This window comes from Hyalella azteca, unplaced genomic scaffold, assembly GCF_000764305.2.
Source record: "Hyalella azteca isolate HAZT.00-mixed unplaced genomic scaffold, Hazt_2.0.2 contig16884, whole genome shotgun sequence".
NCBI classification, from domain to species: domain Eukaryota; kingdom Metazoa; phylum Arthropoda; class Malacostraca; order Amphipoda; family Hyalellidae; genus Hyalella; species Hyalella azteca.
Genome location: NW_025946691.1, coordinates 60,661 through 78,778, shown reverse-complemented (window position 1 = coordinate 78,778; position 18,118 = coordinate 60,661). Strand labels below are relative to the sequence as shown.

The 18,118-nt window shown below is 40.4% G+C and overlaps 1 protein-coding gene across 1 annotated transcript in view; it reads left to right on the top strand.

The window, feature by feature from the left end:
- LOC108682553 (protein turtle) overlaps window positions 1-18,118 on the top strand; it is a gene marked incomplete in the record, with an annotated part of 95,069 nt that overhangs the window by 60,506 nt on the left and 16,445 nt on the right. The window contains 9 exon segments of the mRNA XM_047885079.1: window positions 8,193-8,314; window positions 8,657-8,885; window positions 9,306-9,581; window positions 10,936-11,054; window positions 11,834-12,002; window positions 12,630-12,820; window positions 14,852-14,932; window positions 15,232-15,360; window positions 16,873-17,144. Of these exon segments, the coding sequence (XP_047741035.1) occupies window positions 8,193-8,314; window positions 8,657-8,885; window positions 9,306-9,581; window positions 10,936-11,054; window positions 11,834-12,002; window positions 12,630-12,820; window positions 14,852-14,932; window positions 15,232-15,360; window positions 16,873-17,144 (1,588 nt within the window).

Below are 18,118 nucleotides of genomic sequence, written 5' to 3'. Positions count from 1 at the left end.
GGCTTTACTGCGGTGGCCGTTTGAGGCCGTTCGCTCCATAAGAGCGATAAATTATTCTCGATTCAATGATCGCGGCCTGGAATCTAGTTTGCGATAATTACTTTTAAATTTGTGGTGCTGTCCACGTTCGGCACGAGCCAGCTATTCAGCTGACGTGCTAGTAAATTCATATTCGTATCGAACGTTACTCACGCTATTTGTTCTGAAAATCAGTCTGGTGGTATTTTTCGCTATCCTATAGGTAAAATTCTACTCAACCGTAAATATAACCTGCTCCTGTTTTTCTTCCTTTAGACAATTATTGTTATATACCTCTCCTCCAAAACTCTGGACGACAAACAATTATTGTTGTGTATGGAGCGTGTTGGGAGTATGCTATTGCTGGCTTGTTTCTGGACTCTTGTTTTTTTTTATGCAATTTGTGGGAGCCTCGGTCGCTTGTGTTTACCGAGTCAACTCCAACTAACCTGACATTCAATGGCACTCCGCACGAACGAACAATCTTCTTACTTGCAACTCGCCTTCACGTTTTATCGAAGAAACACTCGACTCCCCGAGACATAAATTGTTTTCTACAAGTTTTTCGTTTTTGCCTGCTAATGTTCCGATAATGATGCAAATTTCTTTTCAAACGCAGTTTTGAATTCAATTTCGTAAATTTCGACAAGGCTTAACCCCAAAATCTGAATAGAATTATTTCTATTGCCGGTTGAAGGATAGGAAATTGGCACTGCGGGCGCATCCTGTATCATTTGCTGACTATATTTATTCGATCAGCAGCAGCTGCTAACTCGGTATGTTTTCCAACTTTTGTTAATCGAGTTGTCCTGGCCAATTGCCGACTCCCACCGAGAACAAGTTTAGCAACTCAAACAGAAATATTTTCATTTAAAGCTCTTCTACGAAACTCAAATGCAATCGAAAACTTGTGCGTTCTCATTTCGGTGCTGCGCTCCCACAGGATATGAGAATAAAGTCAGATCGTCCCGAGAAAAGGTTTCTTTTATTATTAAAGTCCGTGTGTCAAGCCCGGAGCTTCCCTGTGCAATACGAGATTGAATTCTCGGCTGCAACTCACGTGTCGTGTTCGTCGTTCTGAGATTAAATTGGGAGGCGAGGATTAACTGTTGATTGCTTCTAATGGAAATTGCTCACATTTTACGTTTAACTCGTTCATTTTCTGATGTAGTTTTCAGCTTATTTCCGCTTTTAACTAATAATTATGTTCATATAAAAATTAATATAAATATTTTCAATAGTTTCTGACGTAAATTTGAAGTTTTTTCTTTAATTTCTTTCGGTTTAATTTTCCAGCGTTTTATTGTGCTCGAAAATGTCTTTGGGTCATTCATGATGTCTTGCATATTGCTTTATATCCGTTTTAGAATTCAAATCCCTTATTGTCCAACGTGCTTTTCCCCATTTCATGTCACCTCAGATTCCTAAAATGCTTTCTTGTTTCTGTTGCTACGCTAGACTTTGTTTCGTTAGCTGTCGCTTTGCTGCAAGTGCTGTTGCAATTAACGGCCTTGCAGTTGGAGATCTAGTCTAAATTTGCTGGTCCTTTGAGCAGAGAAGTCAAGTATACTTTAATAGTCCTAATGCTTCTAGTGTTTTGATACAGAAATGTGCGAGTTATGTGCGGTGCATCGCTCTCACGATAGCCTCCTCAAACCGTCCTATTTTAGCACACACTTCCAGGACCTTTCATCTTCTCACGCGTCAAGACATCATCTCTTCAACAAATTGCATGGCTTCTCTTCAATTGCTTATGATAAAAGTTGCAATAATATGGACTTTATAGAGACAGGGATTTACTCACTCACTGTAATTATCTCCTCAATGATTATGGTACGCGCTTTATATTAATTAGAATTTTTACGAAATGTTTCATTTTACAACTCGCCTTTTCCACTGATAGCCGTGAGTCCAATTACGATAACTGGACCAAAAGCAGACAGCAAGAGCCGCGAGAATTTTTAATATGGAAACTAACCTCATGGAATCTGACTTGTCGATATTCTTTGTATCGTTGTTTATATGTACAATACATCACTTTTCCTCTACAAATTTTTCCTCGTCAATACTTTTCTGATTGGATGGATATAATTATATCATTATATCAGGCCCTCATCACTGTCGGCAAATGTTCTCCAATAACATCTAATCTCCCCGGATGACCTCTCCTTCTCTAATATCTGCCCTTTTCTGCCTTCCTTTTCTTTGAGCTTAGTGCGACTTAGAGAAACTTTCGAGCTTGAAGAACTTAGTTCGATACATTTCCTAAAAGGTTTTCAATTTCATTAATCTAATAACATCTCGCCGGATATGTAGTAGTTTTGAGACAAATGATATTGGTTTATAAATTAGGTTCTACGGTTAAATTTGCTTCTTACCTCACTGGTTTAAATTTACCCGCTAAAAATGCCGCAGTCGAAATAATTTTGTACACAGAAATTTGAATTTGATCGAGTTCAATTAGTTTTATTTGATGCTTCAATATTAAAAAAATATGTATAAAATATTCTAAATGTTAGTATATGGTATTGTTTAATATTTTATGGTCATTTTTATTTTCAATCAGATGAAATTTTCGCTCCTTTCAAAACACCGATCATCAAATTAGAACTTTTATGCCGCAGTTTAGCTCGTGGTTTGATAGCGAATTCTGTATTATGTGACGGTTTTATTGCATCTAATTCCATTTTTATGACAACGCTTTCTAATGGTCTGAAAGTTGTGCGTGTTTGCCAGTTTAGTCGCGACTCGTTTTCTAAAAATTCGTCGACGGACAAACGCGTAACGTTGACGGCGAGTTCGTGGTGCCAAGTCCAATGGTTTCTCCTTTTTTTCCCCGAAATTTCGCGTTGATTGTGTAGCAGAATAGGAAAACTTAATCTTCTTATGTAGTACCCCTGGGCCTCGGACTTCTCTGCGACGCTATCAGATGAGCTGCCTTTGTTTGGGTGCTTCCGGGGACCCATTCGGACTGTAGGATCTTTCCTTGGCTCGCTACTTCCTCTCAAAAAGTTTTTTTCAAAGAAGAATATTTGCTGAGTGCTCCTTTTCTGATATTTTAGAGCTTCCTTATTACATTTTTGTTATAGGATATTTAATCCGGCGATAAATTTATTGAATTGTGTTACATTAGATTGGCGACGGTTATCTCTGCGGTTATTTTAATTGCACTTTTTCTCCTTCAACTGTTTAAATAATATTAGATTAGGTGAAGAAAAGCGGATGTATATCATTCGCACGGGCTTTTGGAAAAAATATTCTCCACAATCTATTCATAACACAATCTCTTAAATGGTCAGGATGAGTGCGCCTGCACGACCAGTGCTGTGTATTTTTTTATCACTTCATCTAAGAAACAATCTCGTGAGATCTCGTGATACAGCCTGCAATGGACAGAAGAAGCGCTCTCTTCATCTTGTGGCAGCGAAGCATCTGCAGTGAGCCATGCCAGTCATGACTGCGTGATCAGCATCATCTGTTTTGCCCCAGCGCCATGCAAGAAACATGATCACATGCTCGCCATGCAAGTAACATGATCACATGCTCGCCTTTGACGTGCTCACCGGCCTCAATATCACGCTACTCATATCGCTCTATTGTTGCTTGCGGCCTGTCTCTGGCTAATGGTGCATGCGAGACGCAGCATCAGGTTGCGTACCTCTTTTATGCAGAGCTTCCAATATATTTGCTTACATGCTGATTGCGGATGCCCGTTGTTCTTTATCCATAAGTGAGTTATTTCATATATCATGGTTTGGCTATTTTTTCTTGTTGAAATTAGAGAGAAATCAGAGAATACAATAATATATTTTGTTGGTTCTGTTTACATATACTTAAATGTTCGTTGTAGAGCCCGTGGAGTAATTTCTCCACTCTGCTCGCTCTACGGGGAAATATCTACATTTTAAATTAACAATGAAAATCATTTCCAAATAGACGAAATGAAATGAGCGCCTCATCAAAGTATTATGACATAAAAACTATTCAGGGATTTATTTGAGCTCATAATAAGTTGTCGATTGATTTACACGCCGCAAAATGCGTGGGCCTCAGGAAGAAAATCAAATTTGTTCTAATGTTTTCTGTTCTGTAATGTTATAAAGATTCAAATTTGTTTTCTCTATCTTTATAAACAAGGAAATTCCAATTAAAGAAATTTAGTTATTGTCTTCGACCCCCTGACTCTAAGTTCAGATAGAACGGATTTCGGTAATAAAGAATTATTCTCCACATATATCATATAAATTCAACTTTTATTTAAAATAAACATAAATTTTGACCTTCAGTTGCAGGCTGACATTTTTATGGTATTATTTAAGTGAGATTTGCACGTTTTACGTCTAAAAAATCATGAGCGTGACTATTATATGGAGTAGATTTACGTTATCATCTGAAGAAAGCGCGTCTGATTTGTATGTAGACCGGAGAACTCGCGTCAGAGAGTTCCTGGAATCGCTTCTTCGTTGGTATTCATGACGGCTCGAGGCTGCTTCGTTCGGAAGAGGAAAACATGTTTCTTGCTTTGCTTGTTAATCATCAAAATCCTATACCTGCTTCGAATCATGTCCCAATTTAGCTGAAGATTTTGAATTACAAATTTGGGCCAACAGCAAACAATAAATTATCTTTGTGAACAAGCTTTAAAATGTTTGCTTCTTGTGGGACATGTGCATTGTGCAGTTAAGAAAGCAGGTAATTTTTTCGGCGTAAGTTTGCGTATTTAATTTGTGATCCAAACCTGCAACATTTTCCTGCATAAATTGTGAAATTTTTTCAGGTGCAAATAAAACTTATCCGCACCTCTGCAGCGTTGTAGGCATATTCCGATTTTTTATCATTTGGCCGCGGAAATTTACTGCCGAGATATGTAGCATATTTTGTGACTATAACATTCAAAAATTTTGTATATATTAGTTTTTTTTCATGGACCTTAACTACTTTTATCTTGACTGCGCAGGTTCCTCGACGCCAATTATCGCAAAAAATCCCTTTTATTTGCAGGCCATTGCGCCGCTACTTTTTTTCCCTCGTCTAAATATAAAAATTAACATTATAAATTCGCATTCTAATTATCTCATTAAACTTTTGGCAATTGTCAGAGACCGAATTTGGAGGCATTTTCTAAGGATTTGTGATCAGAATTAAACTTGTGGTCTCGTAGAAAATAACTTTACTCGAAGATTTTATTGAAATGTCCGCCGAAATCTGACAAGGCTGGCTTGAATTCTGCATTTCGTGATTGTCTCGCTTGTTGAGCCTATTTGTACAGTTGATTGAAGCAGTTACTCTTATTTCTGATATCGTGTCCTGTATGATAGTTTCAAGTTAAGCCTAAAATAAAAGCTTCGCTAATCAGTATGAATTGAAATGTTTTCAAATAATTTTAACATCAAAAGAAATGTTCGAGTGAACTCTTTCACCAAGCTTCTGTCTGGTCTAGGGTTTTCGTATTATTTATATATCGTTTTACTCATGTACGTATTATTCATTCTGCTTATGAATTTCCACTCTTTTTTAATGATTTGAGATCGTCATATATTTCATCTTTAAAGTTTAATGTGAGATTCAATGTTCAAATTTCCAACCAGTGCGAAATATTGTTGTCCGTGAAGCTGATAAAGTTATTATTTCGATTCCAGACCAAGTAATTTCTTCCTAGGTAGTGAGCCGGAAGCGTCAGGTGTTTCTGCTGGGGCATTGTCGCTTTTTTGGTCTCGTTGTGTTCAGATTTGGCCAAGACGAGCCTGCCAATAGAGCCTTTACGCCTGGCAGATGAGACGTCCGGCCTGCATAGCAAGCAGCAGGGCGCTGCCTCCTCGTACTGCCGTATCTCACGTCCGGCCTGTAAAGCCCGCAGCACTCGGCCTTCTCGTAGTGCCGTATTCCACGTCCGGCCTGTAAAGCCCGCAGCACTCGGCCTTCTCGTAGTGCCGTATCCTACGTCCGGTCTGTAAAGCCGGCAGCACTCGGCCTTCTCGTAGTGCCGTATCCTACGTCCGGTCTGTGAAGCCCGCAGCACTCGGCCTTCTCGTAGTGCCGTATCCCACGTCCGGCCTGTAAAGCCCGCAGCACTCGGCCTTCTCGTAGTGCCGTATCCCACGTCCGGCCTGTAAAGCCCGCAGCACTCGGCCTTGTCGTAGTGCCGTATCCTACGTCCGGCCTGTAAAGCCCGCAGCACTCGGCCTTGTCGTACTGCCGTATCCATTGCCCACCTATGCTCTCTGCCGGACTTCCCCTCCTTTGCGCCTCCCCTTGCAGTCTTCGTTCCATTACTGAAATTATTCTCTTGGATATCTAATCCTCTCTGAGATGCCGTTTCAAATTTTAAACTTGAAAAGGTAAGATCTGATGCAGCCCGTCCTTCCCCTTTGATGGTTCTTGCCAGGATTAATTGCAAAGCACCCAAGCCTTTTTACTCTATATCAAAGTATATTTTATTTATATACTTACTTCATTTTTTTGTGCCCAGTGTTAAGTATCTTTTTCATAAAAAAACAGATACACAAGAACATGAATCAAATTTTTTGCATTGAAATTTCTAAATATACACCAGCTTCATGGAAAGTACCTACTGATAATCGTTTATTAATTAATCCTAATGACAATTTATTTTGCCGTGTCTTAGACGAAAATATGTTATCATTCCCGACATCGAGACTTGAGCTCGATTCTTTTCCTCGGAGATTAGACTGCCAGAATTAGGCGTAGTTCAGCGGGCGTCGGGACTTGTGGCACATATTGCAAGTCTGCAGCGCATGTTGCAACTTTGGAATGTTATTTATTGGGTGCACCATCGGCATCGAGTTGTCCCATATGTTAGGGGAGCGCTCGAGGTGCTGCCTTTATAGTCCCGCCAAATCCCGCGTACGTCGCCGCACCAAAACGAATCATCGGTAAAACTACGATCAGTCTTTCTCGTCGAACGATCGCATGGACTTCTAGTCGAGGCGAAACTATTCACTTTTCGAACTTTGTTTCACGTTTAAATTATTGCACCCGATAAAATTTGATAGTTGCTTTTATAGGACTGACAAAGTTCAGTTCTTTCTCAGTGAACCGCTGTAATTGACGTTCCCCTAATACTGATATTTTTTCTATACTGTAATTTGAAGAAAATAAGTATAAATAAATGAAAAATATAGTGATATATTTTCAGCGCGAATTTGATAGCCAAAGAATTGTTGTGATATCTCAATATTTACGCGTGAGAGACGAAATTGAGCCCCTGCTTGAAAAAATGTTACGATCAGCGACGTTTTTTACCCTCTTTACCGAACAACTTTCCAGCGTCGCTTACAATGAAAAAGCTTGAATTTAATTCCAAATACGGGTAAAATTATAGCGGGCCAGCCGAGCGTGTCGCATTTAACTAAGGTAGGTACTAGTGATGGGGCGGCCCATTCTCATGCGGGCTTGGGGGTCTCCATAGCAGGCCTCACATGGCGAGCGTGTGGCGGCCACGCTTGTGTACACACGGCAGCTTTAGGCGCAGTGCTGCTACACTTCTGCAGCCATAGCGTGCGGGATGTGGTAATGCTGCTGTAAATATAGCGTGTGGGATGTGGTAATGCTGCTGTAATGCGTGCGGGATGTGGTAATGCTGCTGTAAATATAGCGTGTGGATGTGGTAATGCTGCTGTAACCATAGCGTGTGGGATGTGGTAATGCTGCTGCACCCATAGCGTGTGGGATGTGGTAATGCTGCTGCATCCATAGCGTGTGGGATGTGGTATTGCTGCTGCAACCATAGCGTGTGGGATGTGGTAATGCTGCTGCAACCATAGCGTGCGGGATGTGGTAATGCTGCTGTAAATATAGCGTGTGGGATGTGGCAATGCTGCTGTAAATATAGCGTGTGGGATGTGGCAATGCTGCTGTAAATATAGCGTGTGGTATGTGGTAATGCTGCTGCAACCATAGCGTGTGGGATGTGGTACGGCTGCTGCAACCATAGCGTGTGGGATGTGGTAATGCTGCTATTACTATTGCGTATGGAATTCGGTAACGCTGCTTTTATAAGGGTTGAACTTATTATTTAGGTGCGTGGTGCTCCCAGGTTTATTTCACTGTTGTTTGTGCCGCAGGTGCGTGGTGCTCCCAGGTTTATTTCACTGTTGTTTGTGCCGCAGGTGAGTGGTGCTCCCAGGTTTATTTCACTGTTGTTTGTGCCGCAGGTGCGTGGTGCTCCCAGTATGGCGACGCTGAACACATCACAGCCATCCTCGGTGACGCGGTGGTGCTGAACTGTCCAGTGTCACAGCCAGACACGCCGTACATCATCCAGTGGAAAAGACAGGTTCGGACCATACTTTCCTCTGAGATTTTACTTCACATGCAGCATGGTCGTACAGTTTTTTTTTTTTTTGAGGGGTGTGGTTGCAATTAGCATTATAATATGAAGTAATAAATTATTTTAATTAGAAATTGATATATCGTTACTCACGATTGTTCATTTCCATCATTTTAATAGTGGTTTTAATCCCACTTTCACATTGATTTCCAAAACATCGAGTCGCAATTCGTTATTTGCGTCCGCTTATATGCCGCCTGTACCGACTACATTTTACGCAATCTGCTAACTTATCCTTATTAATTCCACGGGCACGACAAGCAAATGCAAATGTTTTCGTATTAACAGCACCACAAGATCCCCATCTACATCTGGTACGACGGCTACGACCCTCACGTTGAGGAAGCTTACAAAGGGCGTGCGTCTCGAGTCAACCAAGACACCACCCTAGGCCTGGCCTCCCTCAACCTCACGGCTGTCAAGGAGGACGACCAAGGCTGGTACGAGTGTAAGGTCTTCTACCTCGACCGCACCGGCGCCACCGATAATGGAACTTGGATACACTTGGATGTGCACGGTAAGTTTCGATGCTTATGTCAATTGTTAAGTTTCTTTCCTGGTAAGAAAGTGGAATTAATTAGGAAAATATGGGATGAATTAGAAAAACAATTATAACAATTCAATTAGAAAAACAATGATACTGTCGGTTAGTTTCTTTTAGCGTGAGCTATTTAATGTGTGTTTGTTTCAGTATATGAGAGTAACCACAAAGTCCTTTTTAATTTCAACATTTTTATACTTGTATGTGTTTTATAAAGATCCATGTTTAAACGTATTAATAATGTGCCATTATTTTATCATCAAATGTCGAGCCGCTTTTCATATTCTGTTCTATCTTTCGGTTCCTTGTTTTGGAACCTATTTGGATCTTGTTCACCCGTGCTTGGGACTTCTTATAGTTCCTCATGATAAAGTTGTCATCCCTCGCATCCCTCAGCGCCCCCTCGCTTCACGACCACCCCTGATGACGTGACCTACGTCAACATTGGCGACTCCATCATCCTAAACTGCGAAGCTGAAGGCACTCCGAAGCCTGAGATATTTTGGTTTCGAGATGACGATCCTGTCACTCCCAGCGAGAGCGTCGGTATCTTCAACGATGGCACTGAGCTCAGGATAAACAAGATTCGCGACCAGGATATCGGCGACTACCTCTGCGTTGCAAGGAACGCTGAAGGCCGCGTTCACCACGAAGCCAAGGTCGTCATTGCTGGTAAGAAAGCGTAATTTAGCGTTCCAACTCGAGGTGCTTATTTTCACGCATACGAATTTCGCCTGATGTTCTGGGGCCATACTTTCAAAATTCGCTAAGTGAACGTAAGTTCTTATATATACGCTCTATTTTCTTGTTTATGATTGGTGGATTTTGCTTGAAAGGCCATCAATGATTGGCTGATGAACTTACGATCTCTTAACTTTTTTTGAAAGTATCGGCCCAGGAATTAAATTTGACTCAAACGGCGTTGAGATTTCGAGTGCGTGGTTGGCTGGATTTGTTAAAATGCTGGATGAACATAACAAAATTCAGCCTATGGGCTTGAGTTATATGGATTTGGATTTTTCTTGATGTTTTCTGTAACGTATTTAATTGTTTTCAATTTATGATGATTTACTGCAAACCTCGAAAATAAATTTTTTCTTCAACGTGTATTTCCATGACGAGTGTCTCAGTTGAACGCAAGCCCACACTATGCTAAAGTTTTACTCTGGAATTTCCTAGAAAAAGAATGAGAAATCTCTTTGAATGAAAACTGCCTTTCATTTGCTGACATCTCATTAGCCGGACATTCCATTGTCTATTAACTGCCAAGGTTTAGAAACCTCTGTGCTCTAAACTTTGTTCAAATATAGACAGACGTAAAATTCGAGCTGCTGCCATAGATAAGCGATGCCGACATTTTTCTGTGGCAACCGCGCAAAATCGCTCTGTTTTGAGTACTGCTGCGTAGTTAGTCGTGAAGCCAAACATCATTAGTGAGACTGGCTAAGCCCGAGCCTTTCTGCAGTCTAGAGTAGTTGGGTTCATCTGCCAACTTACAAGCGATGTTTAAAGTTTTGTTGAAAAAACGAATTTTCGATTTCATAGATGAGTATCGTTCAAAATTTTAATTGTATAAAATTGATTTTACAGCTGTTTCGTTAGTGTACTGTTAACGTTCATGCATTTTTTTTAATGAAACATTAATGATCGATGTAATTGCTTTTTAAGGGTTGGCTACAAAATGCAAGTCATCATCCTGTTTCCGTGCATATTTAATGTTATCAATATTTTTCACATCGCGATACGTTTCAATTAAGCTGCAACTCGTGTGATTGCTAAACCCATCATTTTATCCCTTAAATGTTTATAGACTTCATAATCCAAATCTATTTAACTCCCTGGATATTGCTTATTTGCTCCTAATTTGAAACGACAAGAAGCAAAAACCTAAAATCGTCGAAATAATTCCAATGTTATTCCATGCGTCAAGACTGAACATTTGATGTGATGTACATGACATTTCTTAACGAGCTCCAGGAAGACGCCAGCCATAAGGAAGGTCTCATATTAGTCTTGTTTGCTACAGGAGGCGCTGTGATTATAACGCCTCCGCACAACATGACGCGGCAGGAGGGAGAAAAAGCCGAATTCCCTTGCGAAGCAAAAGCCTTGCCTGGCAATGTGACAGTCTCTTGGAAGCGTGAGGACGTTCCTATTAACCGACTGTCGTGGTTGGACACTCGCTCTATCTTGCGCCACGACGGAACACTCGTCATTAACCCGACGAGCGCCGACGATGGAGGCTTCTTCACGTGCGAGGTCTCCAATGGCATCGGCACACCGCAGCGCGCGGTCGCCTACCTCAACGTTGAGTGTAAGTGATGAATGATTAACTCTGGTGATATTCTGTTAACGATGATGTACTGTTAACGATGATAGTCTGTTAACGATGATGTTCTGTTGTTGGGGACTAATCAATAAATAAGCATTCTTTGACCCCGAACACTTGACCAATGATCGCAAATAAAAAGGATGAATAAAAACTGATAAGTTAAGAACTATAATAACAAAAGAACGATAAATACAAGAAAACAAATATCCAAACTATAAACCGTGTGTCTTTCTGGCCCTTGCCTATTAATTCCTGATCATGTCCTAAGTTCGGAGCCCCGCTGAAAAAACACAAATAAATACAATTAAGGACTCGAATTAACGCAACCTAACGAATTAATATAGCACACATAAATAATAAACAATATAAATAACAATACACAATATCACGAGAAAGGCCAATAATAATTATTGGCCTTATGAAAATTATGTTTTGAATTTTGTCCTAAAAAATATCGGTATTTCTTGCAGATCCAGCACGCGTGACCTACACGCCCACGGTTCAGTACTTGCCCTTCCGGCAGCAAGGCATCGTCAAATGCCACATCAAAGCTAACCCTCCTGGCAATGTGACAGTCTCTTGGAAGCGTGAGGACGTTCCTATTAACCGACTGTCGTGGTTGGACACTCGCTCTATCTTGCGCCACGACGGAACGCTCGTCATTAACCCGACGAGCGCTGACGATGGAGGATTCTTCACGTGCGAGGTCTCCAATGGCATCGGCACTCCGCAGCGCGCGGTCGCCTACCTCAATGTTGAGTGTGAGTGATGAATGATTAACTGCGGTGATGTTCTGTTAAAGATGATAGTCTGTTGAAGATGATATTCTGTTAACGATGATGTTCTGTTAAAGATGATGTTCTGTTAAAGATGATGTTCTGTTAACGATGATAGTCTGTTAACGATTATATTTTGTTAACGCTGCTATTTCGTCAAGGCTGATAATCTGTCTCTGAGGACGTTCCCATTAACCAACTGTCGTGGTTGGACTCATTAGTTTCACTGAGACCTAAATTTTATTGAGCCTTAAATTTCACTGACCCCTCGATTTCTCTGACCCCTCATTTTCATTGAGCCCAAAGTTTCACTGAGCCCTCAATTTCACTGAGCTCTTAGTTTCACTGATTCTTTAGTTTCCCTGAACCCTCAGTTTCACTGAATCCTCCATTTCACTGACATTTATAGATAGTCAAATCTCCGAATACGATAACTGAGAAGCTCACCACAATTTTTTTAGCTTAGTTGTCGACTTTACGGCTAACAGATTTAGAATTAAACAAAGGTCTGGCAAGACCTCGCGAAACTAAATCGAATCTAAAGCAAATATTGCGTTCCTAACAATAATTATGTTTTGAAAATGTCTTAATAAATGTCGGTATTGCTTGCAGATCCAGCACGCGTGACCTACACGCCCACGGTTCAGTACTTGCCCTTCCGGCAGCAAGGCATCGTCAAATGCCACATCAAAGCTAACCCTGAGGTGCAGTTCGTTACGTGGATCAAAGACAAGAGACTTTTCGAGCCTGACAATGAAGAGGGTGTCGTCAAGCTTAAGAATGGCTCTCTGCTGTTCACGAAGGTATGATTTGTTTTGTGTCATTGTAATTACTCCCTTAATGTTAGTTAAATGGTAATTAGCCGAGGAAATTTGTCGTAAGCTTAAGAATGGCTCTCTGCTCTTCACGAAGGTATGATTTGTTTTGTGTCATTGGAATTACTCTTTTAATGTTAGTTAAATGGTAATTAGCTGGGTAAATTTGTCATTAGTACGCTGCTTTCGCGGTCTTTGATTGTGAGTGAAGATTTGAATGGTTGTGTCTCTAATTTGAAATTGTCTCTATAATCTCTGAAGTTATGCTTTAATGCTGTTCCGTGTTGAGGCTTCACAGCTAAGAACTTCATTGCTGCAGCATTTAGTTTCTTTTTTGTTGTTGGCCGGTAGCTTCGATTCTACACTTTTTAGATTCGTAGGTGCAACGCGTTTGCTTCATTTATACAAAATTTTTATTTCGTTTACACTTCTTAATGTTCGTAGATTTTTCATAGAGCTTTTAGTTTCATCTATGCATTTTCGCATCGTTTAATCAGCTTTTATAATGATTTATACAGTTTTTAACTTCATTTATCCAGCTTTTAGCTTTATTTCTATAGATTTTTAGCTCTATTTTTCTGATTCCTAGCTTCATTTTTCAGAAATTTTCCATCATTTCTGTAGCAAGTAAACAATATATCTGAAACCCATGTATGAACATTTTGCAAGTCATCATCACACAGCAACCCTCGCCTGATAGGCTGACCCCGTATGCCCATCGATCTCTCCATTTCACGTCTACGCTGCCGAGCATTCGACATGATATACGACGAGCGCCGCACCCCGACGGCCTGTCCTGACTGCTGAATATCATTTTTAGGGACCACCTCACGTCCAATTATTCAAGACATCTTTCTTATTGTTCCGAGGAGATCAATGCTGCTCATGTTCTCCGTGCGCATCTTCGTTCCTTTGAAACCTTAGTAGCTGAGAGGAAATTTCGTGTGCATATTTTTTTCTTGCTGTTACTAGAACGATAATAAATAATCGGTATTCTTACAAAAAATTGCTAGAGCACTGCCATAAATTTCTTCCTGTTTGAATTTAATTATAATATGAAGTTAATTATAAAAGTTAATTTGGACTCTGCTGTTCTATATTATCAACAGAAGACTTTAATTGTTTCGAGTACAGGAATAGTTCTCTCGAATCAACCAATTCGTTCTACCGAAACTTCCTACTTCGTCCCTACTCTGTTTTTAATTTCTTATTCTAAATCGTTGTTTATAGAACACGGCAGCAGTGAAAGTACAATGAATGCACACTTCTTCCAATTCACAAAATCTAGAAATACTTCCAAAGATGATGCAGTCATTCAATCAATAAGTGTTGCTGCTATACAATCCTGGTTTCTTCCATGCACCGTTTTCGTTCAATTACGTTTTTCAGAGTACAGCATTCCTCGACATAGACTTGTGATCATTTAATTGAACAAAAATTGGTTTCGTTTCGTAATATTGGTGGTAATGCATGCTTATTTTATTACTCAGGATTTCTTTATAAGTTTATTACATAGGTTATTCGCCATCGGTTATACCTTGGATCTTCGCTAGCAGTTTATTTCCTGGGTATATTCGCCGTCGGTTTACGGCTCGTCACAGGAAACCTGAAGTGTTGAGATATTCGGCGAACGTCACTCACATGCTGACTGCCTAAACTTATCAATGCAATGCCAAACTATTGTATTGTAATTGTGAACCAGCTGAACCTAATGTACAGGTGAACCAAATTATCGCATTGTACGAGAGAACCAGCTGAACCAAATGTACAGGTCCGCCAAATTATTTCATTGTACAGGTGAAGCAAATGTGGAGGTGAAGCAAACGTACAGGTGAACCAAATGTACAGGTGAACCAAATGTACAGGTGAACCAAATGTACTGGTGAACCATATTATTTCAATGTACATGTGAACCAAATGTTCAGGTGAACCAAACGTACAGATGAACCAAATGTACAAGTGAACCAAATGTACAAGTGAACCAAATGTACAAGTGAACCATATTCTTTCTATGTACAGGTGAACCAGAGTTACCAGGGCCGCTACAGCTGCACGCCGTACAACAAGCACACCACGGCGGGGTCATCGGGCGACATGGAGGTTGGTTGCTTCCTCTTAATCAAGTTTTCTTGTTTAAAAATAAAACGAAATGAAGAAGAACAAAACGATTTCCTGTGTCAAAAATCAGCTACTATTTCTCAAATTATTTAGCGAGATTTTTTTGAAAAAAAAATTTTAAGCTCTTATTGCCCATTGAAAATTGTATTAAGCTGTTCTTGCCCAGGTTTTTTTTGTGATTGAAATAACCTAACGAAGAAATATGTGCTGTTCACTAAAATATATTATACATAGCGAGAAACTTTATTATGAAAAATATTATAAGTTTGCAATTTTGTCAGGTGTTGGTACGCGAGCCCCCAGAGTTCGCCCCCCGACCGCAGCCCCAATACCACGGGCAACTGGGCGAGGAGGTCACCCTTGTCTGTGGGGGCTCAGGCTCCCCCACCCCCTCTGTCACCTGGCGCAGGGTATAATATAATAACGTATAATAATATATTATAATATACAGTATAATAAGTAATAATGTCATCTGGCGCAGGGTATACTATAATAATATATAATAATATGATATATAAACTAGTAAGTAGTAATGTCACCTGGCGCAGGGTATAATATAATAATATATAATAGTAATAATGACACCTGGCGCAGGGCATAATAAATATGCGTTTAAAAATTACTTTTTAAAGACAACATTTCTAAAGAGGCCTGTGTCTCCAATGTTGCATATGTACAATGAATTTCTTATATTTTTTAAAAATTTAAAAAAATTCAATTTTCAATGCAAAAAAATTGTTTAAATTTTTTTAATTACTAATTCTGTCAAATGATTCAAGCATTTTCTCCTACTTTACGCAAGTGTGCGAAATGTCAGATCGATTGGACTGGTAGAAGTGTGTTGAAAATTGATTATTAGATTTGTAGCAGACAGACAAACAACAAGAAGTGAAGTTAAAGAGAAGTGTTGTAAAAACAGGATCGTTTTATCAGGATAAAATCCTGCCATGATCCTTACGCAACGCCTTAATGTATTCTTGTCTTGTGCCAGCGACGGTCATCCCTGAGTGTCGTTTTTCCATTCTTTACTCATTTACTAAACGCATGACATCGTTGTTTTCTATCGCAAGAAATAAAATATCGTATTATTGTTCAAACTAGAGCAACCGGACTGTTGAGACTTGAGAGATATAAGCGTTCAATGTTGGGCATTTTTAATGACTTTGTTGCAAGTTGGCCACTTTTTTGGCTTGTGAATGTAAAATTTTCCCGATATACCAGTTCATGTTGCTGAAATGTTTCTGACTGACATGTTTCTCTTCGGGCATGAATGGCTGGAGTTTTCCCTCCGCGGTTCGTAAGTCATGCATTGTGAAGTAATTATTTATCATGTAGGATCTCGAGACACAGTGTGAATTTAACTAAAATGATTTATTCATCTAGAAATGCGGCTAGATGCTGATGGCAGCGCAATGTTTTTGGCCGCCTCTGCGGTGGAGTTTTGAATCGATCCACTTAATAGTTAATAATCGGTTGATAATAGTTACTTATTGCTTTATAATAATCAATTATCGTTAATAATAGTTAATTATTGATTTAGAATAGTTAATTATCGATTTAGAATAGTTAATTATCAGTTTATATTAGTCTAATATCGTTTTATTTATCATTTACAATAAATTTAGGGTAATAATCTTAGGGTAATCTTATGGTAACTCTACAGCTTGGGCATTCTTCGCAATGAAGTTTCCAATCGATCTGCAAAATTAGTTTAAAATAAATAATTTATTATTATATAAACATTTTAATGGTAATCTATAACGCATTTACTTCTAATGGCAGCGCGATGGTCTGAACCTGCCACGTGACCGGACCGAGATACACGGCGGCAACCTCACCATCTATGCCTATTATTTATAACAAATAATTTCTTGTCCTATAAATATTTAATGCTAATCTAACGTAATTATTTTTAATGGCAGCGCGATGGTCTGAACCTGCCCCGTGACCGGACCGAGATACACGGCGGCAACCTGACCATCAAGTCGCTGCTGAAGAGTGACCACGCCTTCTACGAGTGCGAGGTCAAGAACGAGATCCTCGTGATAGTGGCCAGCACCCAGGTTCTTGTGGAGAACACCACCCCTCACCCGCCCTACAACATCACCACCAAGACCTCCTCCTTCAGCGTCGAACTGTCGTGGTTGCCAGGATATCCCGGCGGCCGAGACTGGGAGCAGAAGTATACTATTTGGTGAGGCACTATATATGGTATATGTGGTATTATATAGGATATATGTGGCACTATATAGAAGTATACTATTTGGTGAGGCACTGTATAGAGTATGGTGGCACTATATAGAATATAGGTGGCACTATATGGTGCCAGTATATGTGGCACTATATAGAATATAGGTGGCACTATATAGTGCCACCTATATGTGGCACTATATAGAATATAAGGGCACTATATAGTGCCACTATATGTGGCACTATAAAGAAGCATATATTTGGTGAGGCACTATATATGTCCACCTCAGTAAGGAACTTTATACGACGATCTCTTCGTGTAATTAGATCTCAAATTTGAAATTTTAGGGAATTCTGACCGAACTTGTACTGAATTGATAGAGATTTTGCACGGAATAGCAAACAATCTTGTGTTAATTTGCCAATCATTCTTTCTTTGGTCAACTTTATTCTATCGTGCCAACGTTACCCGGTATTTTGTTTATTTCTCACTTTCTCTCCAATTGTGTATTTCACCTAATCTTTTCAACGTGTTTCTCCAACACTCGTTCTTATAAACTCCTTCTATAGTGAACTTATCGTTTCTTTATCCTTTTACGTTTCCTCTGCCTCCCCCACTGACTCCATAGCTCCCGTTCCCACTGCCTCCCCCACTGACTCCGCAGCTCCCGTTTCCACTGCCTCCCCCACTGACTCCGCAGCTCCCGTTTCCACTGCCTCCCCCACTGACTCCATAGCTCCCGTTCCCACTGCCTCCCCCACTGACTCCGCAGCTCCCGTTTCCACTGCCTCCCCCACTGACTCCATAGCTCCCGTTCCCACTGCCTCCCCCACTGACTCCGCAGCTCCCGTTTCCACTGCCTCCCCCACTGACTCCATAGCTCCCGTTCCCACTGCCTCCCCCACTGACTCCGCAGCTCCCGTTTCCACTGCCTCCCCCACTGACTCCGTAGCTCCCGTTCCCACTGCCTCCCCCAC